Source organism: Sebastes umbrosus, chromosome 1, assembly GCF_015220745.1.
Source record: "Sebastes umbrosus isolate fSebUmb1 chromosome 1, fSebUmb1.pri, whole genome shotgun sequence".
NCBI classification, from domain to species: Eukaryota; Metazoa; Chordata; class Actinopteri; order Perciformes; family Sebastidae; genus Sebastes; species Sebastes umbrosus.
Window position 1 is genome coordinate 18,478,716 of NC_051269.1, and position 26,847 is coordinate 18,505,562.

The window sequence follows — 26,847 nt, forward strand, 5'->3', positions numbered from 1 at the left end:
CTTCAAACGGTATAGTTATATTGCGGTTTTACTGAAAAAGGATCTGAATACCTTTTTTTAAGGATCTGAATACTTGAACCACCAAAGCCTGCATGGCATGTTACCCATGTTACTTTTTTTTTTTAATGCTTTCTTTATTGAACTCATGCTCATTAACAGAGATACAGATACATAGACAGTTGAAAAAAACAAGACAAAACAAGACAAAACTAAAATAATTACATATATATTTCATAATGCCAGAGTTTGTGTTTATGTTATATACATCATGTTATAATCATTTAATAATTTATAAGTCTTAAAGGCTTTTTTTGTTCTTAATATAGGGTATGATGGTGCTATACTGTTTAAATTCATTAATAAAGTGCAGGAAAGTTGGCTTGGTTCCTGACCATTATGTCTTATGAATATGAAATTTTCCAAAAATAATAAATAAATGTATAATATACAGCATGTTATTTCCACTCTTATCTTGAATAAAATATATCATTACATCAAACATAATTATTTCAACATTCATCTTAAGTTTCGTTTGTAGAAAGTTAGCCACATCCATCCAGAACATTCTTGTATAAATACAGGGAAAGAATAGATGGGAAATATTCTCTTTTTCAACTTTTTAATTGAACTAAAAAATTAATTTTCCAGTAGAAGTTCAAAGTCACAGATAATATTTACCAAGATAAATCTCTAAATGCCTTGCCACAGTTTATTAAGGGTGTGTCAGCTTGCAGTGTGTCACCCATCCTGTCTCCTCTCTGTGTGTCTGTGTGTGTGACGTCAGAGCCGCTGTGCTCTGATTGGCTGTTGAGGAGGTTGGGCCTCCCCACCAGAAAAATTGCGTCAGCTCTGATATATGAAGCGTTACGCGGCTCGTGTCACCAAAGAGCTGTTTGCATAAAGCTGGACGCCAAGAGAGCTACTCACACACCACCATCACCAACAATATCCTGGAAGACGTTGCACATCCACCAAGCTGTGAATTAAGAGCTGAGAGACAAAACGACGCGGGAGAGAACAACTCAAGCTGCTTTTAAAGAGAGAAAAACACACACAAAAGACTTTTCTCTTTAAAAAAAAGTCGTTTCAACGGAGCAAAAACCATCAAAGATGACTGACTTCTGAGAGCGAAATCCACCGGGAGACCCCGAGGAACTTCTTCCATCAACGACAACTTTCACACAAGAAGAAGACAAAAGAAACAGAATAATTCAGTCACATCGCAGCCATGGACTCGGGAAAGGTAATTATACATCCTGTGACTCCTCATTATTCGTTAGCATCCTGTTAAACCGGTTCGGTAGGTTAGTTTGCTGCTGTCAGACATCAGCTCACTGACTTCACAGTGTTTTATTACCCATGATGCACCTCCACATGCAGCATGATGGAGAGTGTCATGATGCAGCTAATGTTTATATCTATTGCATCCTTATTACCACTCCATACTGCCTATGGGTGCTCTTTAGTAGGTTTAAAGTACTTTTATCTCCCTGATGATACACTTTAATAGTTATTTTCCTGTATAAACGCATAAAAATCATCAGTTTTAGCTCTTATACATTATTTCCTTCTACGTCATAGTGAGTAGTGGGGGTATATGGGAGGCTTTGTCATGTCTGGCGCCCATGCTGCTTATAAGAGCCTCAATGTCTTAGTAGAACCAAGAAGTATTCAGATCATTTATTGAAGAAAAAGTAGCAATAAAACAAATTACTCCATTACAAAGTACAGAAAAAGTACAGAAGTATTAGCAAAATACACTTAAAGTACTCTTTATGCAGCAGGATATAGTCCCTGTCACTGTTGCATTATGTGTGTTTATGTGTGTTTATGGTGGGTATGATGCAGGATTATGTCACTTCACACTGTAGTTAATTATGTTAGTTTTGTTCCTGGATGGCTATTTATACCCATGAGTTTTTTTTTTAATAAGAGCCTCAGTGTCTTAGTAGAACCAAGAAGAAGCATTCAGATCATTTATTGAAGAAAAAGTAGCAATACAACAAAATAACGTTAACGTACTCTTTATATGCAGCAGGATAGTCCCTGTCCCTGTTGCATTATGTGTGTTTATGGTGGGTATGATGCAGGATTATGTGATATAAGACTGTAGTTAATGTGGTAACGTTATGTTCCTGGAGGGCTATTTATACCCATGAGTGTTTTTAATAAGAGTCTCAGTGTCTTAGTAGAACTAAGAAGAAGAAGTATTCAGATCATTTATTGAAAAACATGACTTATCTGGTGCTTGTTATTGCTGTCTCCTTCCTGGTGCGACACTGTTAAACACACACAGACGTGATGCACAGTGAAGCACGTACGCCAAAAGCTTCCCCCCTCCTATTTGGTCATTGATGTAAGACCAGTTAAACCCAGTGGAGCAGCACGAGGAATCCCAGTCTGACATGCTGGTCAGAAAATGTTTCCTTAGCTGTCCCCGCCAGGCACTCTGTGCTATCCAGGACCTTCAGCTGGATGCGGTTTGTTGTGGGCGTGATGGGAACGTTTCTCTCCGTTCCCAGTTTCCACTGTGACACCGATACAGCAGATTTCCAGAGAGAGTGCGACTCCACCGAGGGAAGACGCAGTTGCCAACCCCGGGGGGGGTTAAAGCCTTGACCCTTTCCTTCCCAGGCTGTTTGCTTCACTCCCTCTGTTATACGTTTTGTTGCTTCCAGCAGTGTTGAGCTGTTTTTGCGTGCCTGTAGTTAAACAGCAGTGCTAATTAACATCTCGTGGTCAGGATTTCCATGCCTGGCCTGGCTTGTATTTAGTGTTGTGCCTGGTTATGTGCAAACTTCAGCAAGTGACTCAAGTTCATAAAAAACACATAGGAAGTGGTAAACTAAAAGTTTAATTTCCAGCGAAATGGCTCAGATTCAGAACAAAAGTTAATGCTGTTAATACATTTTCCAGCGTTATTTATTCTACTTCTCGACAAGCTAGTATGACATGGTTAGGTTTTCTAGTTTTCATATATATCCTCATTGTAGCTTTAAAACTGAGCCCGCTACAACCTAAAAATCGCAAGTTGTATGAATGTGTTAAAGAAATTGGTGGCGTTAAAACAAATTTGCGTTTACACATTAATATTACGTTAATTTTGACAACCCTAAAATTAACACAACTTAATGTTAATTTTCGGTATTTTTTACTCACATTTTGAATCTCATTCTTTCATTGCAGCTGTATTCTAAATATAATTCAGTTATTTCCCCCTTTCGCACGGCTTCATCCATCAAAACACGCCGTGTTAATGACATCCCATTATTGGCCATATGAGAGCTTCATTCTCATTAACAGTAAGCCTTGTTTGGGTCTGAAAAACTCACCTCAGTCCTCTTATTTTCTTCAGCAAAGAATGAAAAATGGTAATTGGGGTCAAGCGTACAGTTGACCTGCTCTGTTTTGAATGAAACGGCCACTAAACATTTTATTCCTGACAGACTTGACAGTGCAGGTATTTTGATTGGGAGTCCATAGCCAACAACCAGCCACCTCACATTGTACAGACTTAATTGCATGGGCTTAATTCCTCTCCATCTACCGCCTTTCAGCCATCTGCCAACTTCTGCCCTCCTTAAGACAGTCCAGTAGATTTACTTTCATCTGCATGAGTTGTTCCCTTCAGTGCGTCTTATAGTGTAACTGTCAGCCGTGTTCTAATGAGGCTTAATGAGGCTTTGCTGCAAAAGTTTGGATCAAGAGATCTGGGAGGGTTTTAATTGAACCGAAGAAGCAAGCAAGAGTGCATGTTTAATTCGCTTTCCTGAGAAACTGGATGACTTTGCCCACACTGTACTGATCACTGTTCACATGGACGAGATGGTTAGATAAAATTGTTCATTCAGGGCCTAGCTGTGTCCCTCTGGGCTTCTTTTGACTTTCTCATGGTTCAGTTGAAATTAGCTTGCTTTAATAAATCAGAAACCTCTGAACCACGGGGTATTAATGTATGTGTTTGACCTCTAAACGTTCAGTTTCACCTTTGACTACTCTCAAATATCCATTTATTCTTGTTGACTGCACTGCAGGATCATTTTTAATTGTCTGCCGTGTTCTTAAAGGGCGGGTATGTTATTCATTTATTTATTTAGGTTATTATATAATCCTGTAGCTTCCCAGTGGTGTTCCTTATGTATTCAAATCCAAACATTCAAATTTTGGTCAAATTATGTACAATATGTTTTAGTGTCAAAATGCTATTTTCCCAAGGCCTTCTAAAACCTTTTTCCCACGTGACCTGACGTAGGTTTCTGCATGATGACACTGCTACATGTACAGTATATATACAACCTTATAGTCAGTGTATTAACGTTACGCTCCCAGTTTGGATCCAAAATTCACACAATAAAACAAACTAACCAACCGATCGATGCAGCGGTAGACTAGCAACTCCTGTGTTCTGAGAGGTAAAATGACTGTTTTGGTGAATAATAATACGATATAACGGCTTCAGTCCCCCGTTTGGGATGGCTAAAAAACGTATTTCTGCTGCTCCCGTCCACAGCTGCTTTACCTTGCCGTCAGACAGCCCTTTCCGACGGGGAAGCCGTTATACCTCTCTCTTCAAAGCCACCAGACTCCATTCGCAAAAACAGTAATTTTACCTTGCAGAACGCTGGAGTATACAAACAACATCACTTAAAAAAATCCGAACCAACCCTTTCAGTTATTTCCAAACATAGCACAGCTAACTTTGACTCAGGTAGTGCTAGTGTTCACATTAATCATAACCTTATTGATTAGCTTTGATTAGCTTAATTTGGTAACCTATGTCACTGCATTTTGCTAACGGCTGAGTGGGCGTTTCCATTTGAAAAAAAATGGAACGAACGCAGATGGACCCACCCTTTAAACTGTTGCTGCATAATCTGACTTAAACTAGATAGTTACAGTATCTAAAATGGTATTGATAGATTATTAAGGCTGTTTAGATGGGATTTACTACACAGGAATATACCTTATTGTCCTGTAAACTATAAAATATTCACATTTAAAGCAGTTGGACTCCTTAATCAAATAATTCTCAAATAATTACACACCTCACTTCTATATTGTTGCATTTATGTGTACTACTTCTGCATATTGTCCCCTCCTCCTTTTTAATGCTCTGATATTGATAATCTTAACTAAAAGTATAGTCACTAAAAGACCACATACTGTAAATGCAGTTTCTCATCTCTGTGGTAATAATCCTATCAGTCTTGTTGTTTGTATTAGCGAGAAGCATTCCCAGACATAGAGTCTGACTGTAAATACACTTTTATCTGATCTCACTGTGACTGGCTGAAGCGTCACTGGCCCTGACAGATAAGGCTTTAAACCACTTTCTAAGTTGTGTTTACTAATGGTATGTGCAGCATATAAATAAGCACTAGGCCACCAGGAGAGGTTTCACAGGTCACACATGCAAAAAGATAGGTTTCTCATTGTTCTACAATGTTTAAATAAGGGCTAATAATAACTAGGAGTACCAGGAAGCTCAGACAATTGCATGGTACACATTCAAGTCTGTTCGGTTTTGCATATGCTCATTTGATAGGGAAATTTTTATAGGAAAATATGCCCATCCCTTTTACATCATTACATTTTTCATCCAGGTTTCTGCCCACAGCTGTGCTAATTTCTTTGTTTTTCAACTTCAACCTCAGTTTATTTACAGAGCACATCACCCAAAGACTCTCTGTGCACGTTACTGACCTCATATGAAACAAATTCACAACAATAACAGAACAGAGGCAACTTCTTATGAAAGTAGAGACATTTTTTAGTGATAACTGGTAAAATATAAAGATATTGATTAAAGTGTTAAAAAATATACTACATATAGCATACAAAAGGCATTTTAGACCTAGACATAATTATGCATAAGATAGTTATAGTATCTGGGCTTTAACTTTAAAGACAACAGTGTTAAACAGTCTATGTTAATGCAGAAAATTACATCTCTACATTAAAACAAATACCCCCCACAGCTCAAGTCAGCATGAGGAGGCTTTAGAGCTGAGCAGAGCTGAGAGGAGTGGAGCTGAAGACAGGGCTCATATTGGATTCCCCACAGTGGTGTAAGCTGAGACTATGGAGATGACGTGTAGAGGGATGTGGTGGCAGCACCAGCGTAGGCCATCACCAAGAATCTGTCTCTCTCTGGCGAGAAGGAAGTGAGCTGTGCTGAATTACAGCAAGCTTCTGCTTTGAACTAACTATTGCGTTGAGGGTGGATATGATGAGCATGAACTGGTGTAAAGTTAAGCAGAACTTGTTAAACAAAAAGGCTGTTAATGGTTATCAAGAGGAGACATTTTGACTATTTGTTTCCAGTCTTCTGCTGGCTTGAAACTGAACGACTTCATAGTTTAGTGTTGAAGTTAGGAATCGCCTTCAGGATGTTTGCTTAAATATTTTCCCTTTGTCGGCCGGCCGTCATATTGATTTAATACTTTACTCATCGTGTGAGAATGAAGAGACAATACAGAGGAAATACAGACACTTTTTGTAGCACACTTGAGGCAAAACAGTGGCCAGATATCTGGAAAGTAACTAAATACATTTACTCAAGTATTGTACCTATGTACAGTTTTGAAGTCCTTGTACTGTACTCAAGTTTTTCTATTTTATGCGACTTTATTACTCTATTTTACTTCAACTAAATTTCAGAGGGGAATATTGTACTTTTTACTCCACTTATTATTATTTATCTCACAGCTATATTTGCTAGTTACGTTTTAGTAATAAAAAAAAGTAATTCATTCACTTTTAAAGTTAATAAAATGCCTGGAATGCCTATCATGTTTCAGATGCCAATGCAGAACATTTGCATGAAAAGGCATATGAATGACACGATAATGTACAAGGCATTTAATGTACACTGAGAACGCCATTCTTGCTTTAGGCGTGTCATTTGTACACCATGTACTATGTACTTACTGCAATGTAATGCATCATTGTAAATAGGCCACTCTCATAGACATAGAATAACAAGTGAGGAGTGGGAGGGGAGGTGGATGGGTCCAACAAACACAGGACTTTCAAGTTTTTTAACCATAAGACCGGTGCTCGAGGTGTTTTGTTTTGTAAGTTATGTTAGTGACACTTGTTACGTGTTTTCCATACTAATGTTACGTTGTTACGTACGTATTTTACTTAGTTTACGTACTTATTTTAAGCCCAACCATGACGTTTTTCCTAAATCTAACTAAGTGGTTTTGTTTTTGTTTGTGGCGTAAAAATGACACGCAAAAAGCCTAAAATGTGTCCTTATGACACGCGGAATGTCCTTGTAATGTCGTGTTATTTATACGCCTTCCTGTGAGATCAGGTTGTTCTATAAGTTGTTTGCAGTTCCACCAAAGAGACATTTCCCCTCTAAATGTCTCACATGGTTTCATTTAACAGTTGAGGACTGAACAGGTCAATCTAGCCAACATTTTACAAAAAAAATCAAAGATTAATCAAAAAAAGAAATACATTGCAACAGAACCTTTTCTTTTTTCATCTCCCATTATTCACCATATTCATCTTGTGACCTTTTGGAGGTACCCGACCCCATGATTGGGAACCAATTGACCAAACTAACTGTATATAAAGTAGTTAAAACTAGCTCCACCTCGACCAGCAACAACAGTGAAATGCTGCTTACACATTGTTGCGTCAGTCACAATGGACATTTGTTTATAGGAAGCAAGTACTTTTATGTTGATACTTTTAAGAATTGTTAAAGTTTTGCTGATGATACTTCTGTATTTTTACTTAAGTGACATTTTGATTCTTTCACCAGTGCCAGAACATTTATATGTCGAAATGTTGTTCACAGCGCTTTGGATTTCCTGTTGACATTCTTTGTTGTGGCCAAACCTTCTCATTTTCTTGAAAGACTGGTTTTACTGCGACATCCTCATGTTTTATATAATTTATGTCAACCCTCTGTCAGCTTGTCAGAGCTTAAGTTACTGTTTCCTGGTTTGGCACTCTGTGTGTTTTAGCATTAGTAAATGTATTTTACTGAACAAATAGTCACATTTAATAACAAAGTGTTTACATAGCCAGAGAGAACTCATCAGGTTTTATGTTTGTTGAATCTCATAGATCAACTTAAAGAGGTTTTGGATGTTGATTTGAGGCTCAGCTCAAGCATAAATAGTGAAACGAGGGTTAATATTAGCTGTAATAGTTGCACATATCCTAATTTGGAGAAAACTGCTCTACTACTTCATTTCCTCATACTTTCTGAGAAAAGGAATAGCGTGGTAGAGTGTGAGCTGGTGTGTGCAGTAAATGTTTGTATGGCTCATCATTTTCCATTCTGCTGGTGTACCTGTATCATGTGCTTTATTAATTCAGTCCTGTTGGCTGTAGTCAGTGTTTACACAACAAGAGCAGAGAGGCTGTTTTACTTAGCAACCGAAGCTGATACTATCAACAGTGTTAATTGTATAACGCAGCAATGACTAGACAGAAATATCCTTGCTGTCTACATCACGTGTTACTTGCACATTTGCATGAATGTGTTCCGGCTCTAGGAGAGATAGGTGTATCAACCCAGCCCTGTTAACTACCACTTCTCCAAATCTGGCTTGTACTGATATTAGTTAGTTAAGTTGTTTATACTATTGACATGCTTCATTTATAATTAGATTTTCTTTCCTTTTGTACACTACATGCTATTTATAAATATCCCTTCTGTTGGGACATATTCAGGGACATTTGTAATAGTTATTTTTGCCTTTTATATCAAAAACTATCCTTTTAATAAAGTGAATTCCTACTCTTCTAATCAGCTTTGAGTATGTAGATTAACGTGGTATGCAGTGTAATGCCAGGCCCTTGTGAATGGCCAACTTAGCCATCATGTGCAAGTAAACAAATACAAAAAAAACTCCATTTAGAAATGTAAACAAAGCTGAGTTTAACATGCCTGGGAGGTAACTAGAGGTAGAGAGCCGTGGATCAAGGAGAGGACTGGCCACCGGTGCTGGCTTCGAGGCTGGGATCAGGAAATATTTTTTTTTGGGTGTGACTTCATTGTTCCTCCCAGTGAGGAAGTCATATATTATGCTGCGGTTTCTGTAAACAAAGAACAGTATCAAACACACTTACTTTCTCACTTTGACAGGTAAGAGAGGAGCAGGGGAGGTTTGGCTGGAGAAAACATTATGAATAGTATATTTGGACTGAAACTCGTCTGTCTATACAAACAGTATGTGTGTACAGAGGCCAGGCTGAGGAAGGTATTTAGGTTAAAGGTAGATATGTCAAAGAGGACTGCTTGATTTCACTTGAACACATACTGCTGCCCCCACGTTTAACATCGAACATTTAAGGGAGGTTTTGCAAATAATTGCAGGTATTCCCTCGAGAGAGAGGGTGGAGAAGGGATTTTAACAAGCCTCCAGTGACGGCTTTTCACAGAGAGGGTTTCTCTGTTGATAGTATAAAACAGCTGGTAGTTGTTCATGGAAACCTTGTGCTGTTTCTTGTTTGTTTCTAATCAGCAGTGGCTTTACAGAATGACATCAGATCTGGTTGGTCTCCTCGATGGCAACAGGGCTCCTTTAAGAGACCACAGCTGAAAAGTGTGTGTGTGTGTGTGTGTGTTTGTGTTTATATACTATGCAGTCCTGTGGTGTACTCGATGACCCTCCTAACAGAAGTCCCTATTGGCCCGCCTAAGTGTAGGCGGGCCTTTAAGTGTCTTTAGCCAGGCCCACTGAACACGCTGGAGTGACTGCCTCCAAAAACACTTAGACATTTTTTTTCTTCAAGCTCTCCTCCCTCCTCACCATGCAGGGGAGGAACTCTGGTCCCCACAAAGAAAGTTGTTACCCAGGCTACCTCTGTCTCCTGGATTACTGCTGCTCTTTGGTGATATTACAAAGGAGCATGCACAATTAATTCAAGTAGCTTCTTAGGATTCTTCTTTATTATGAAACCTGGTGGGGGTCGGTTCTTGTGCTTATCTTCTTCCATGGAAGCTTAAATTTAAATGTAACCAGAGATTTAGCCTCAAGGTTTGAATCAGAGTCTTAAAGAAGGAATCTGTACACTATTGGCCCAACACACAACAGCAGACAGACGACGTTAGCGACTGGCTGGTGAACATAGTGGAGCGTTTAGCATCATAAAGAGACACATTTTTCCATAGGAAGTTAAAGTTACATCTCCTCTCTCATACAACTCCAGATCCTCCAGCTCTGTGACTACTTCACTCAGAGCAGCTGTCAATCATGATGTCACACCCCCTTTTATAGCATCAAATAACTAATTAAAACCAAACTTATCAGAAAAAGAACACTTGAACATACATCAGCGTGATATGAATTATCTAAAATTTATTTGGCGTGTACTTTGACTCTTTAGGGGCGGGACTTGGCTGGTTGCGAGACTTACTGCAACCAGCCACCAGGGGGCGATGGAGATGTTTTGGCTTCACTTTTGGGGAGCTGTCATGTCGTCCACCTTTATATAGTCTATGGTGGAGACCAAAAACAGAGTTAAAAGGAGAATATTAGACTTCCCAGGTGGCCAGAAACAGAAACTCAAAATTAATTATTATGTTGTGTTTAATTTACTGGATTTAGAATTAGTTAAAGTTGCCAGATCAACTTCAACTAAAGGTGATAATGTGTCAGTGTTAATAGTAAAAATAGTAGTATTTCTAAAAGATTATTGACAAAATAGGACCCATTGAAATTGGACTTCAGTGCACCTAGAACACGCAGAGATAGGTTGATAAGTGTCTTGCTCAAAGAAACCTCACTGGGATCAACATTGGCTGTTGCAGGTCTTTTGTTTATAAAGATCTAATGTCTTAGCGGGTCAGAGGACTTCAGATGTCCTCAGTTTGTGTCCATTCTCACTCTGGTCTATAGGGTAACTTAGAAAAAATAACTGAACATATGCAGGTTTAATCCTTTGCAAAACAAAATTAATATTTAATTTCTGCTCGTTTTGTCTGCATAAACAAAGACAGGAGCTCTCGTGAAGGTCAAATGTTCTCTTGCCATAATATAAGGAACCTATCTGGTGTGAATCACTGTGGAAAAAAAGGATTGGTGTGAATCACAGGGCTTAAGGCAAAACTGTAATCATTCCAGACAGGATGACTGATGGTGCGATATGAAAGATGGAAATAGTACGCAGCGCCTCAGCTGTTTATGTTGCTCTAAATTCAATCTTAAGTTTATGTACTTTTTGGTGGATTTATACGAAAACGTTATGTATGTGCGGAATCCATGACAGTTTTTTCAGGTTGTTTTCAAGAAGTTCTCGTTCCATGTTGAAACACTCAGACGTTCAGTTAGTAGAAGTGATGGCAGACAAAAAGGTAAATTGTACCTAGAGGCTGTTCTTTTTGTCTGTCTGAGAAGAGGAAATAGACAGCGACATACTCCGCTCTGGTTTATTGACTCTTTGGTATGAGGAAAATCTCTACTAATCTAGTGAGATCAAGCAGAGAGTGAACTCTGTAATAACAGGAACAATAACATGCAGACCTGGGTCTAACCTGGACCTGTTCCAAGAAGTGGGTTTATTCAGTTATATCTGGATTACTTCGCTGAGTTAACCCTGGAGCCTCCTCAGACCTGACCACAGTTTTTTCTCAGCAAAAGTGGTCAACAACTCAGTAAACATGCCTCAGGGAACAGGTGTCTGTCGGATGTACACATACATTTTTATCATCGGTTTGTCGTATCCCTTTAGGTGTCATAAAGCATCTTTTATGGCCAGTCCAGTTTCACTATGTTGCTTATTAAAGTGATAGCAAACAAGATATTTCAGGATATTTTTTGACAGTGTACTCATTATACTTGTTATGAACACGCGGTAAGGATGAAATTAGCAGCTGACCAACCGGAACATTTTGTTAAAGTCAGATCCAGAGAGGCTGAAGCACCACCGCAAGTAAAAAAAAGTCCTGCGATACAGCAAGATAGGGAACACTTTGTCTCCAAAAAAATTGGCATGAACTTCATTTTCAATTTGTCAACTGATATACGTGTGAGTGTCTAGTTAAGTGAAACGTATTGTCCGGGAAATGAGAAAGATGATACAACTGCACTATTTTCACTCATCCCAGCTGTTTTACAAAATAATGATCCATTTTGTCCACTGGGTGAATAACTGGTCAAACTGGTCTCTTCACTGACAATACTTCCCCTGTTCTCTATTGTCTTGCAGCAAATAACGTTCCCGTTGATGCTGAGCGTTGGAGCAGCTGTGATTGGCTCCCTGCAGTTCGGCTACAACACCGGTGTCATCAATGCCCCTCAAAAGGTGAGTTAAACATTTGAACACATCATGATAACGTTATAATGTACCTTCACCCCATACTAATTTTTACTGAATAGAGCTTGAACGTATCATAATGTAACAACCTCCGTATGTTAGCTGTGAGCTCTATTAGCTCTGTTATTTAACCAAGCAGAACTCTGCTGCCCACCGGCTGCTAACAGCTAACATTAACTAGCTCTCCTCCTGCCCATTTCAACACAGATTTGTTGTTCACAATGAAGCATTATCAAGAAATGTTCTATCGTCCCCGGGACGATGGGACACCGTTAGTCTCGAGCCCTGATCCCTGGTACCTACAGTACTGTTAAAAAACAAGTACCGTCAAGTTTTCGAATTTTGGCCTCAACTCGGTACTGAAGTATCAGTTCTCGTGACATCCTTAGTATATGTGTTCTATCGTTCATACAGTAGATCATTCTCCTTGCCAATCTAGCCCCAGTGCTAGTTGTTCACTCACTTGTTGAATTGGAAAGCAGAAGGACAGAAAAATGAAGAGGAGGGGGGTTGGGGTTAAGGGGTGATATAATAATAGCCGCATTCAGGCCCAGCAGGTCCGAGGACATCTGTATTAGCAGACTTTTGAGTGATTCCTGTGTAAAAGAGCATGTCCATGCCCAAATATGGACCTCTGCTGACCAGCAGCGAGCTGGGAAAAGCTAGACAAGGGAACTTAGAGGAGATTAAATGAAAGAGGTAGACAGTCAACTAATCACTAAATCTAATGTAGGTTTTATTAGTAGACCGCTACACCAAAGAAACTCATTTCCTGGGGAATGTCTATATTGCATGCCGTGTAAATAACCTCCGTCTGATTAGTTTGCGTTGGTCTGAACACACCCTGCGGCTAAACAGCTGTCTGTCCACAGGTCACAGGTGTGTCGCCAGTCACACAGGCCAGAGCTCAGCCTGTTCCTTTTTATTTACCTTACACATAAGCAGAGACCTTGGCGTGCTGGAGACAGACTGTCACAGCTGTTTGTGGCGCTCTCACTGTGAGGACAGCCTGATTTTCATCTGCTCGTCAACTGTCATCACACCGTCAAAGCCGTTCCGGACTTCGATGTGAAGGACGCCTTGTAAATGAGAGCAGCTTTCATCAGTTGTCTCTGAACAGTGGGGAAAGACAGACAGGATACATTCACTTATTGGCGTGACATAGACAGAAGCGAGAGTTGTCGGTAGAGATATGATCTCTTACTCATTTCTTCTTGAGTCATAAAGAGCAGAAGAAGTGGGCAGCACATGTTAAAGAGGGAATTTTAGGCCTTGAGACATTTGTGCAAATAACTGTGCAATCATCATGGATTGTGCAAATACAGAAGTGATGAAACTCAATATTAGAAACCCCTTGTGTTGTTTTGTAACCTGGTTATGGATATAAAAGAGCTATGAGAGAGTCTGTCTAGGGCTGCAACAAAAAATCATTTTAATTATTAGGGCTGTCCTTGACTAAAGGAATTCTTAGTCGACTAACACTCATATGATTTTGTCGTCTAATCGATTAGTTGATTTAATCGACAGATCTGTAAAACTGAGTTTCTCCACAAAGAATTGCACGAAAGCACCACTTTAGATCTTGTGTTTAAAAGAGATGTGCTCATAAGTTTTTTGGAAATAAGTCATTCAGCATGAAAAAAAAGCATATAAAGCGGCTAATCGACTAAAGAAATCTTAGTTGACTAAGACCAAAACGACCGATTAGTCGTCTAATCAACTAAGAGTTGGCAGCCTTATTAATTATTGATTAATCTGCCAATTATTTTCTAGACTAATCAATTAATTAAATAGAGTGCAAGGTAGGGGTGGGGGGAAATTGATACAGCATAGTATCACGATATTTTGCGAGGCGATATTGTATTAATGCACGGACGTCAAGTATCGATCTTTTATTATATAAACTATTAACGTCTTAACAATCCGGCGGACACTATTCTGTCTTTCAGAGGTTGTAGCGGGCTCAATCTTAGAGCTAGAATGAAGATACTGGTATCACGTGAAACTAGAAAACCTAAGGAATGGTAATTAGGAAAACGTAGTAAATCACAATACAATATATCGCAATACCTCTTATCGCAATATTCAGCATATCGCAAAATGTTTAAAATCGCAATAAGATTGTATTGTGGGGCCTCTGGTGAATCCCAGCCCTAGTGCTAAGTTGCCTTCTTCAAATAGTCTGACCAACAGTCCAAAACTGTAAGATATTTACTGTAGTTTACAATTATACAAAGCAGAACATTATCACATTTGAGAAGCTGAGACGAGGGATTGTTTAGCATTTTTGCTTAAAAAAATCTCCTAAATAATGAATCGATTACCTTTTAAATGGGGGTTATTTTGATCAATTTGTAGAGGTCTTTTTGACTAAATCGTTGCAGCTCTTAGTCTGGTATCAAGACTTACAGATATTTCATAATATTTAATCCAGTATTTTGCCAACCACAAGTTGTTAGTGCAGCACAGATTTGCCTCCAAAGGGAAAACAGCACGTGGCCGGCTTCATGCAGCTCGGCTCAGGAGTGGCTGAGTGAGGGGCTGCAGATTGAGAGGGAGGCGGTGAATATGTGGTCTGTTACACACTGGGCCAGTGTGAACCTGCCCTCTTGGCTCTTTATCCCCTTTCCCAATACCCAGCCGAGGTCACACACACACACACACACAGAGAGGTCTGAGCAACGTCACGTGCAGAAAAGCAGTTACTCAACACAGGCTCTTAATCCTTCATTAGTTAATGACCCCTTAAGAGGCTATAACTTCACAATTGCAACTTTTATATAGCAACAGCACTTCACATTATCAGCAGCACCTCTCCCCCTCCGTTCTCCAGTGTGTGATAAATGTTGCAGTGATGCTGCTGCTGCCCGTGACGCAGGTCGTGCACGGTGTCGGAGCGTCTCTGATTAGATAGGCTCTTTCAAGGGCCAAGCTGTCCTCCTCCCGCTGCATGCCTGCCTGTGCCATAAAGCCAATAACATCCTTGTTTGAAAATTGAATCGAAGGGTCATCTGTGCTTTGTTTAGTTTAATTTTGGGAACATCTTTGGCTTCGGCACCTTTCTGAGGTCAACTTTTAAACTTGATGAAGCTTGTTTCTAAAGGTTTTCTTTCTTTGTGTTCATAGCTGTTCATGCCAACTACCAGGCTGCTCCTCCTGAAGCAATACATAGCTAAAATACTGCTACTAAATATGGCTTCCTGTGAGCTAGGCTATTTTTAGGACTTACTTTAAATTCAGGAACCCTTTTGCAAAAAAAACAAAAAAAAAGTAAAAACATCCTAGAAAACAAGAAAAAACTTTTTCTTGTTCTTGTTTTTGTGTTGAAATAAAGATTATTTCACTCGTTAAAATCACTGTATTTTCACCCTGTTGCGTGCTGAACACAGAGCTCACCTTGACGACCCGGCTAGCTCCAACAACATATGCTGACAGCATGAATAGACAGCTTGTTTCATTGTGTGGTTAGAGCCAGCTGGAGGTTTGGACTGCACAGTCTATTCAGAGAAAGACTGGGGAAGAGAGCACAAAATCATTATGTAACTTTTCAAGATCCGTCTTGATTCATCGCGGTAGTCTTGGCCTGATAATAACACTGAATGACATTTTGTTTCAGTTAATTTATTCTTCTTAAGATGTAGACGGCATTTCAGAAGTCTGGATCCAGGCTCCGTACAGTGCCTATCAAAAGTATTCAAGGAGTTTTCATGTTTTATAACTAAATAATATCGAATTATAATATCGAAGGGGACCTAATGTGCCTTTTTTTTTACACTAAAAAGACACTAGTTACAGGTGTATATATTAGGGCTGTCCCCTCTTTGTCGATTAGTTGTTTTGATCTTAGTTGACTAGGATTTTTATAGTCGATCAGTCATTTTTTACACTTTTTTCATGCTGAATGACTTATTTCCAAGAAACATATGAGCTCATTTCTGGTAAACACAAGTGCACACCCAGTTTTACAAATCGTATGAGTGTTAGTCGACTAAGAATTTCTTCTAATATTTATACTGCAATCAATTGAAACCCCCTCAACTACACACCGATGATCTCCTTTTAACTAATTATATGACTTCTAAAAAACAGATTTAGGTGTATCCTCTTAAATGGGGGTTATTTTGATCAATTTGTAGAGGTCTTTTTCACTTCATATTAAAGGGTGTTTCTCTGTTAATAGGTGTAAAAAACAATGATATAACAATGAAGCATGAAAACCTCTAAGTGGGGTGATTACTTTTTATAGGCACTGTATATTAATGCATTGTGGTGAAGTCGTCTTCAGTAGCCTTCCTTACAAGCAGTGATGGAAAAAGTATTAAGCAGAAAAAAACGGAGGCACTCAAGTCAAGTACAAGTACTCCTAAAATTGTACTTTAAGTACAATACTTGAGTGAATGTACTTTGCTATATTCCACCACTGCTTGCAAATGTATAAACGCAGAGATCAGCAAGCGCTCTTCTAAATAAGGCCGTTTTTAAAGGGTACATGATGTTGTGGGTACAGCGCAGTGCATGATGACATACTTGTGTGTGATATCACTAAGCAAGGTCTTGTGAGTGTAAGTTGATAGTGAGTATGACCCAAGCCAGGACAGGTTTTATTCCACTAGCGTAGAGGCACATGACAGAGCTGCAGCTGACATTTGGTAACAAGATGCGGTGATGGTGGTGATGGTGGTGATGGTGGTGGGGGGGGGTCAGAGACATAGGCTACTGCTGAAGTCACGGCATTATGGGCGGTTGCAGACAGGGTGGTGACCTTTCTGAATCATATGAGACGTGTCACTTTGACCCACACATAAACAGACGCAGGCTCTGATCCCCGTCACTAGCTCGCCTGGGCGTGTTTGTCAACAGAGGCGTCTGTGATGAGTGTCGAGGGAGGAGGAGGAGGGGGGTGGAGGGCAGAAACTTGACACTTTACCACGGCTGGTGAACTTCCTGGTTGCAAGGAAATGGTGATGATCATACAGTGCTGCCATCAGCTGGTCACACAGTAACAGCTCAACCATCACTTTGTCACTTTGTGTTGGCCCGAGCAAGAGGAATAGCACATTATCTGACTCCCTTGAGCTTATGTAACTATAACACTATGACTTCTATAATGACAATTCTCTATTTCTAAATTGTGCAATATAATAAAACATGATGCTATTAAGTCTATTTTCCAGGAGAAAACCTGTTTGCTCAGAATACATACAAAACATATTGATCATTTGTTTTTGTTTTCCCCGTGTGGCAGACCATCGAGAAGTTCATCAATGAGACGTGGTCAGAACGCTACTCGGACGAGATCACCAAGAGCCAGCTCACGGCCATCTGGTCCATCGCCGTCTCCATCTTCTCTGTCGGTGGCATTTTCGGCTCCTTCTCAGTCGGACTCTTTGTCAACCGCCTTGGAAGGTGAGAAGAAAAGAAAACTCTTGCTGGCAGTACAATAGCATGATAGCCTTGGTCTTTTCTAAAAGAAACACACATAACAACACTCCATAAAAGCAGTAAAGGCAACGTTACAGATTTTAGTTATGGTCTTTTTGCCGGAGACCCCTAGAACTCAATCAAAGACCTCTGGGGGTCCTTGGACCACTGGTCTAGACGACAGAATTACTTGATTTTCTGTGTAAAAAAGTGCTTAAAACGTGTTGTAATCAACACTGTAGACTAGGACCAGGATCAATTTATAATAAAGTGATTGCACACACGATTTACTAACTAAAAAAAATGGATTTGGTGTCAAATTGCTCTTTAATGATGTTACGCTATTGATGAGGACCCCCGTTTTTCTTTGTGTCCACGTAGAACACAAAAAAGCACAGAAATAACACACAACATGACAATAACAAGAAAACATCTAAAATAAAAGACATGATTGATAAATTAACATTTTTCAGGACACAATCCGAGCGTTACATAATCCAAAAAATATAATATGAAAGTTAATACCAACATTTGTTCTTGTGCTGTAATGTGTATAAGCATGCAAATCTTTAAAATCAGTCAATTTTATATAACACGACGTGTCTGAATTGAATTTGTTAAATGTATGTTGTTCTCTGCTGTCTACAGGAGGAACTCTATGCTCTTTGTCAACATCCTGGCCTTCATCGCAGCCGTTCTGATGGGCTTCTCGAAGATGGCGAGCTCCTGGGAAATGCTTATTGCGGGTCGTTTCGTGATCGGCCTCTACTCCGGCCTCTCCACAGGCTTCGTGCCCATGTACGTTGGCGAGGTTTCCCCAACATCCCTACGAGGAGCCCTGGGCACCTTCCACCAGCTGGGCATTGTCGTCGGCATCCTCATTGCACAGGTTGGTGGATAGGAATTGTTGCGGTAGTTATACTGTGACATAGATGGTGAAGTCTAGTGATAAACCTATGAGATAACAATACAACCTTTGTTCATCTTATTACATATTTATTTACAAATGCATGCTAGGAGCTGTGCAGGTGGTTCATGCGCGTTACGTGCATCTGTGTCGGTTTCAGGTGTTTGGAATGAAGGCGATCATGGGCAACGACGACTTGTGGCCGCTTCTCTTGGGCTTTACCTTCATCCCCGCTGTGGTGCAGTGCATCGTGCTGCCTCTCTGCCCCAAGAGCCCCCGCTTCCTGCTCATCAACAAGAATGAAGAGAACAAGGCCAAGGCTGGTGAGTTCATCTCAAAATCGCAAAGAAAAATGTAGCTGGACTGGAGAAAAGAGGAAAAAAAGCACAGCTTGTCGTGTTGACAACCTGCTTTCTCTCTGCATATTTCAGTGTTGAAGAAGCTCCGAGGCACCACAGACGTGAGCTCTGACATGCAGGAGATGAAGGATGAGAGCCGGCAGATGATGAGGGAGAAGAAGGTGACCATCCCGGAGCTCTTCCGCTCGCCCCTCTACCGCCAGCCCCTCCTGATTGCTGTCATCCTACAGCTCTCCCAGCAGCTGTCTGGCATCAACGCTGTGAGTGTCCACTGTTCACTCTGAGGACTGTCACTGAGATTCAGAAGAAAAAGACAGAAATCAAAGAAAAGCATCTCTTTTCCCTGACATGCTCGGTACACATTCACACCAGAGCTACATCAGGAATAAAGGAGGATATCCTGAACATGTCAACTGTGTAAAAAAAAGAGACTCATGCGGTTGTCCTACTTTCTAGGTATTCTACTACTCCACTCGTATCTTTGAGAAAGCCGGAGTCGAGCAGCCTGTCTATGCCACCATTGGAGCCGGTGTGGTTAACACAGCTTTCACTGTTGTGTCGGTGAGTACAGTATTATGTTTTTCAATTTTGAAGGGAGATCCACATTATGGTTCAGATAATGATTAAACCATTAAAGGTACAGTGTGTGGGATTTGGTGGCATCTAGTGGTGTGGTCGCAGGTAACACCGTTCACCTCCTCAGAGACCATCCTTTCAATAATAACACTACTTTAGGAGTAACGAAAGTCAGACGGCAGCTGGCGGTACCACGATTTTGCACTCTGAGGCTCACGTTACCGCAGTTTCACAAGTGTGTCAGAGAACTACAGTATGGTGGCCTTCAGGTAACGTCAAAACGTGAAAGGCTCTCTCTAGAGCCAGTGTTTGGTTTGTCCGTTCTGGGCTACTGTAGAAACATGTAAAGAGAACCCGCTCCCTGTGTAGATATAAACGTCTCATTCTAAACTAACAAAAATACAACGATTCTTAGCTTCAGGTGATGATATACTAATGAAAACATAGTTTTCTGCCAATAGATCCCCTGAAATGTTACACACTGTTCCTTTAAGTTATAGAGATATTTCCACCCAGAAATGATAGTAAATTCAGTCATTTTCAAGATCCTTTTTTGTTGTTTTTGGACATATCTGAGGTGGTAAATGGTCGTTACTCTTGTCTTCTTGCACTGCACATTTCAGTAATCACTTTGCAGTCAAACTGTGTAAAGTTTTTATAAGTTGTGCCAAAACTGTAAATGTAAAATGTCTTCCTGTGCACCAGAGTATTTTACTCACGCAGCGGATATAAAAGATTTGTTGAACTACGTGTAGGTTGTAAATGGTTTATCACTTTGTAGTACTGCACTGACCTCGTTCCTCTTCTTGTTTCCGTGTAGCTGTTTATCGTAGAGCGCGCAGGACGTAGGTCTCTGCACCTGGTGGGGCTGCTGGGAATGGCCGGATCTGCAGTCTTAATGACTATTGCCTTGGCGCTGTTGGTAAGTTCCTCCTAAATCCTTTAGACAATGTGGTTGTCAAGACTGCCGCTGAGTAAATACCAGTACCTAACCTTCCCTCTCGTCCCCTGTCCTCGTAGGACCAGGTCAAATGGATGTCATACGTGAGCATCGTGGCCATTTTCTCCTTCGTGGCGTTCTTCGAGATCGGCCCGGGTCCCATCCCCTGGTTCATCGTGGCAGAGTTGTTCTCGCAGGGACCCAGGCCTTCAGCCATCGCTGTGGCTGGTTTCTCCAACTGGACGGCTAACTTCATAGTGGGAATGACCTTCCAGTATATTGAGGTGAGTGGAAAAAGAAAACATTTGGAACTGGTATTTGTGTTTGTGAGGTAAAACGTAATTTCTTAGGAGGTTTGTTGGACAGCACTACATCATTTGGTACTTATTAAAGAAAAATTAGACAAAGTTGTCAAGTTTAATTGAATTTATAAATTGATTTTCAGAGGAATGTCATTGAAAGAATGTAAACAAGTAAATAGATGTAAACAAATTAATTTAGAATTAACCCCTTGAACTCTGCAATAGAATAGTCCACCGGTGCCTACATTGGCATTTTTGGTTATTCTAATGTCATTTCTTGGAGTATCTTCAAATGCTTCATATCCCTAAAATCTGTACAACCTCAACTAAAAGGTAATGACAGTCAATAAACCATAATAATTGACAAACGTATTATTTTTATAACGAAATTGTGTCATAAATGTACAAAATTTGCCATGTTTTTCATAAAATGTAACTAAATAAACACACAAAACATATTGATCCAAAAGATTTCTAAATGTAGAAACATGAACAAATACTTCTTTACACTCCATAAGTTATTTGAACTCTGCTCATTTTTTTAGTTTTTGAGATATGCTCTTTTTTATTAACAGCTTGAGGCGTTTTGATATTTTTATTACGTTCCGCAAGTAACGTAACTTAATGACGTCATCACGAATGTACAGCGCGATGACGCGAAAGACCGAAGCCTTAGCTTTCCGCTGCAAATAGAATGAATGCTCTAGGTATTATGGTTTTTATTTTAGATCAATTTAAAACAGGATCCTGTCAACATCACATCGATGTTTTAAAAGGTTAAAATAAATGCACCTTCTCCTACAAAAATGATCCAATATTACATTTTAGTAAAGTCTTAAAAACTTCGTTTTTAGTTATGGCACATTTAACACGTCTGAATTGCCTTGATCATCACATTTTTCATTTGCTCATAATGCACTGAGGCAGTTGACCACAATGACATTCCTTAACACTTAAAAGTTCAAGTTACCATGATATATTTTGTGAAGGCAAATGCCATGTTTTGCTTTCTATCTTTAAGATTTGAATGAATCCATTTGACATTCTCACTGTCAGATTTATTGAGGACTGAACCTTGTTAGGACGCCGCTAAATAATCGTCTCTCCTCTCATTTCTCTTCACAGGAACTGTGCGGCCCCTACGTGTTTATCATCTTCACCATACTGCTGCTCATGTTCTTCGTCTTCACCTACTTCAAAGTGCCGGAGACAAAGGGCCGGACGTTTGACGAGATCTCCGCCGGCTTCCGCCAGACGGCCGCTGGAGGAGAAAAGCACTCGCCGGAGGAGCTCAACAGCCTGGGAGCAGACTCTCAGCTCTGAGCGACTGACTTTTTTTTAACTTCTAACAAACTCTTTCTCGGGCTGAGGCGGTCGCGAGAAGGGTCTACTAACTAGAAGTAGACACATCCATTGGTAGAATAATTTTCACGCTGTCACCACATTTCGGGCGTTATTACCAAAACACAGAACAGCCGTTGTGTGATTCTCCAACATGACGTTCTCCGCCGCCCCTCTCAGGTCACAACAAAGAAACTCGATGGGCACTATGTCGCCTGATGTGGAGAGGGGAGGATGAGGATAGATGGGGAAGGTTTTTAATATTTTAAGATATATTATAAAGAAGGAAAAGGAGTGTCTGCATCAATCAACCAACCTTTTTTAAATCTTTTTTTTCACAGAATATATATATTACTGATGTATGCTTATGCTCTGTTCTTTGTAGCCTGTTACCATACAGTCAGTTTGTTACTGCAGCTGTAGAGATCAGTTCACTGTGCAGAAGTTTTTATCGATCATACTGTAATGCTGTATCACTGTAGACTCTAGCACTGTAGATGCTGCACGGCTCCACTGTGTGTCTCCCCACCAGATGGGGCACTGCCCTTAAAAAAGGTCCCAATGCTCCACTGATGAGGAATAACTTATTTGTTACTGAGTACACAAAGTGTGTTATGTCGATAACACTCCACACATTATACATTTTTGTTACTCCTGCTGGATAATATTTTACTCCTTTTTATTGTTGGACAAAAGACTTTTTCTTCATAAAAATGACATTTTTTTATAAGATTTATGGTCATGAAGACAAAACAGCAATATATCAAGAAATTCACCCATCACTCCTTTTTATCAGTACATTTGATGAAATTAATATTGACACGTCTCTGTGCAGGAGGAACAGTCTCTGCTCAGATCAGTACCAGAGCGCTGAACTTGGCAGCGAAGTAGAATAAATAAATCACACATCCGTTTTACCGTGACATGAGATAAGAATGCAATCGGCAGCCATGAAACCAAAAGTATAATCTGACTCACAAAAACCAAAACGTGTGGGAGATTAAGTGCCCGTCTAAAACAATCAAGCCTCTTCCGCCTTCAGCCTTTACAGCCTTTACAGCCTTATCACCGTGGAGCAGTTTAAGGTCGGGTCGGCCTGATCCAGACAGAAAGCCTCTGTCAGCGGACTATCTTCATTTTAAGCATTTTCCAGTTGAGATTATACCTGTAGACTCTACAGGTATAATCTACAGTGTAGAGCCTCCACAATCTGGTGAATTGGCTCGAGAGCTGTCAACGGGAGCTGCAATGCTGCACGCTGTTCCCCTGTGACAACTACGAAGCATCTTCAGAAAACAGAAATAATGGGGACCAAAATGAATGTCGGCCTTGTGGAAGGTTTTTGTTATCTTGAAAGTGCTTGGGTCAAACCCCCAGTGTTCCTTAATGTGTCACAGGACACATATTGCTTTGGTGCGAGGCTTGTTTGGTGCCTTGTGCGCTGCAGTATTGTTAGCTCTCTCTCTCTCTCTCTTTGGGTTGTGTGCTGCACTGTTGAAAACAAACTCGGTAGTCTGTCTCACTTTGCCTTGCTGTTCAAGCCGCCGTCTATTACTGCTGTATCACTTGTTGAATCTTTCTTTTCTTTAAATGTTTGAGGAAAGTTATCTTTTTTTAGCAGCACTTTATTATTCACCGTGATATTTCTTTTGTCGTTTTCTTTTTCTTTCTTTTTTTTTTACTCACAGCGTGGAATCTTTGTTACTGAAGAGAGATTGAAGTACTGCTGATGTTTTTGAAATGGAAATGTGTGAAATAGTGTCATTTGTTCATATCTATTATGGTCTTGTATCAAGCACATTTTAATCTATTGAGGACTTTGATCCAGATCCAACCCAGCAGTAAAACAAAATCCATTTGAATCATTCCATAATTGGTTGTTAATTATTGTATATAGTAGATCTTTATTTTGTCATTTGATGGGTCACCTCACCCACCAGCCCTGGAAAGCACTGAAACATCCACTCTCACCAGCAAAAATCAAGCAATGGCACCAAAACATGTACTTCCCATCACAGACTGATGTCTGTATCAAAACTGTATTTTATGTACATAGATTCACCTTTCTGCTTGGGCATTTGATTTTTAAATGTAGCCTTTAAAATCTCCTGGTTGTTGGTCTAAGCACACACAACATGATGTAAATATAAAACGCACTATAGCCTCACCCACTCCAAATTTATAAACTATTTAACTTTTAGTTTTGATAGATACATTAATGCTGTAGGGCTGTATATCTCTATGCATCTAGCTTCCATACTTACTCCTGTTTCCTTTTGATTTTATACCTGAAGATATGTTGTGGCCTAATAATACCATAATACTTTTAATTAATAATGTTAAGGAGATGCAGTCAGTAGTGTTTTCATTTTAGTGCACAGAGCATATTCTAATGTTTGTAATAATAAAAGATCTGTTTGTATGTTTTTTTTGGAACGTGAAATTCTGATGTTGGGGGAATATGGATTGTGATGGATGATGTCCTGAATGGCTCTTGTGTAAGTGGTTTAATGCTGAATAAAAGAAATCATGCATACAGATTTAAAGTTTTTTGGGGGTCAATTTGTCGCTTTTGTTGGAATTAAACCTGCAAAACTGATTATGTTTGGCTACTTGGGGGCAGCACAACAAGCTGTAAACACAACGCTGACATATCAACTCATAAAGTTGATATGGTGAATATGTTAGCAAACGGTTCCTTAGTTACACATCCAGCAGACATGGAGAACATTAATTTGAAGTTGTGTTTCTGGCCACCTGATGAATGTAAGTCCAATATTTACTCTCTTTTAGCTCTGTTTTGGTCTCCACCAACTCCTGAGGCAAATATCTGCTCTTTAGCTGCTAAATGCTTCACTGTGTTCACCAGCTATTCTATAACTGTTGATCTGCTGTTTGGTGCTGAGCAGGTAGTGTACAGCCGGTGTATCAGAGGTTTGTTTTGTTTTTTGTCACCTGCTGCGTATCGACACAATGCTGATGAGAATGGTGAGACTGAAGGAGAAAGATGCTAAAAATCTCCATAGAGATCTGGGAATCTGGTGATATATTATAGTCCCTACCAGCACACAGTCATTTGATCTGTTGTTGATATAAAAATGTTGATTATAGCAGCTTTAACTAAACTGCACTCACAATCTGCATTGAGAAACTAGAGATGGCTCAGGCAGAAATGGAATATAATATTCATAACTATGTTTTCAATAGTGTATAATCGTGTTTTCATTAGCTTAGAATGAGCCCTTCATATCTACATAGAGTCTGCCAAAGTTGCTCCGCCATGTTTCTACAGTAGCTCAGAATGGACAAATCAAAACTGTCTAGTCTAGAGAGAGCCCTTAGTGTTTTTACGTTACCTGAAGGCCACCGTAGTTCTGCGACACGCTTGTAAAGGGAGGGCTGAACAGAGGGGTGTTCAGTTGTTTGCAATCTGCAATCACACACTGCTAGATGCCACTAAATCCTACACACTGCTCCTTTAAGTTCTCATATACTGTATAACCTTGTTTCTTGATTTCTTTATTTACACAAAAGATAAAAAAAGAAAAATATATCTAATATATAATTTGCAAAGGGAATCTGAAAGGGAATTAATAATAATAACACAACCCTCCAGGGGCTTGAAAAGTGGCATTCTCCAGGGTGCATATTACAGATTTTACAGACACATTACTTCATTAGCTGAAGAAGTTAACTTGAGATATGGATGAAAACTTCAGAGATCCAGTAAATGGACTGTTAGGGACTGGACCATAGACTGTATATAGTCTATGGTCTAGACAGGCAGACACGAGGACTCGTGTTTTAGATTAAAAAAAGAAGATAAAATACCGCAACTGTAATAAAACATGTTGACCTTCATAATTAACACGCAGGAGGAACATACTGTACTGGCTGGCAAAACCATTTAACACGTTAAGAATGCACAACACAACACCTAAAATAACTACAAATGAACATTGGACAGAGAGTTTGGAACTCCATATGTACAATGCAAATAACTAAATTACTCTAAACTTGTTAAGTAAACTTCAATATATACAAACAAAAGTAAAAAAAAGAAATCTCCCTAAACAGCAATGGAGCTGAAGATAAACCTAAATAAGAGAAAAGGTAGATTAAAGTTAAAATGTGAGGGTGAGTGGACATGTTACTGTATTGATTTTTCAATGCCAAAAGCATTTGCCAGCAAGACAAAAAAACTGTGATTATTTTTTCACTATCTGAGCGACCAGATGTGATTCTCTGGCTTCAAAGATGTCTTTGAAGATGGCTGCTCTCTCTAGATATATAACCCGATCCCAGAATGACTGAATCAATTTCTCTCTTTCCTTAACAGCATTCAGTCAAACCCCGTCCATAGCTCTTATTTATGCTACAAACAAAAGACGTCACACTTTCCTTTAACCTATTACACAACAGTTATGACACTGGATGACTGGTTTAATGTGCCAGCTAGGTGTTACAAAGGCAAAATGTTACGTCTCAAGTTATATTTAACCACGTCTGTAGAGAAAACTGTGGTGAGGTCAGTGAAAAGAAAATGAGCTCATGTCGACCTGCGTGGATGACCTGGAGATGATTGAGATTAGGGTTATCGCTGCTGGAGACATGCTCCGCTTCACTCATGTCCTCCCGCTGTCTTTAAAGGGCAGGAGTCTCACCTCTCCTGTGTGTCCTTTCATAGACATCTGTTAAATCTCAGCACAAGTG

At 39.8% G+C, this 26,847-nt stretch overlaps 1 protein-coding gene across 1 annotated transcript; it reads left to right on the forward strand.

Annotated features, from left to right (window-relative positions):
• Positions 1–888: 888 nt before the first annotated feature.
• Positions 889–24,674, forward strand: slc2a1b (solute carrier family 2 member 1b). Its single transcript, XM_037772520.1, has 10 exons — positions 889–1,243; positions 12,181–12,276; positions 17,534–17,694; positions 18,358–18,598; positions 18,777–18,939; positions 19,048–19,235; positions 19,432–19,536; positions 20,372–20,473; positions 20,572–20,775; positions 21,919–24,674. The coding sequence occupies exons 1-10, from the start codon at positions 1,229–1,231 to the stop codon at positions 22,114–22,116; spliced, it is 1,473 nt and encodes a 490-aa protein (XP_037628448.1). The 5' UTR covers positions 889–1,228; the 3' UTR covers positions 22,117–24,674.
• Positions 24,675–26,847: the final 2,173 nt, after the last annotated feature.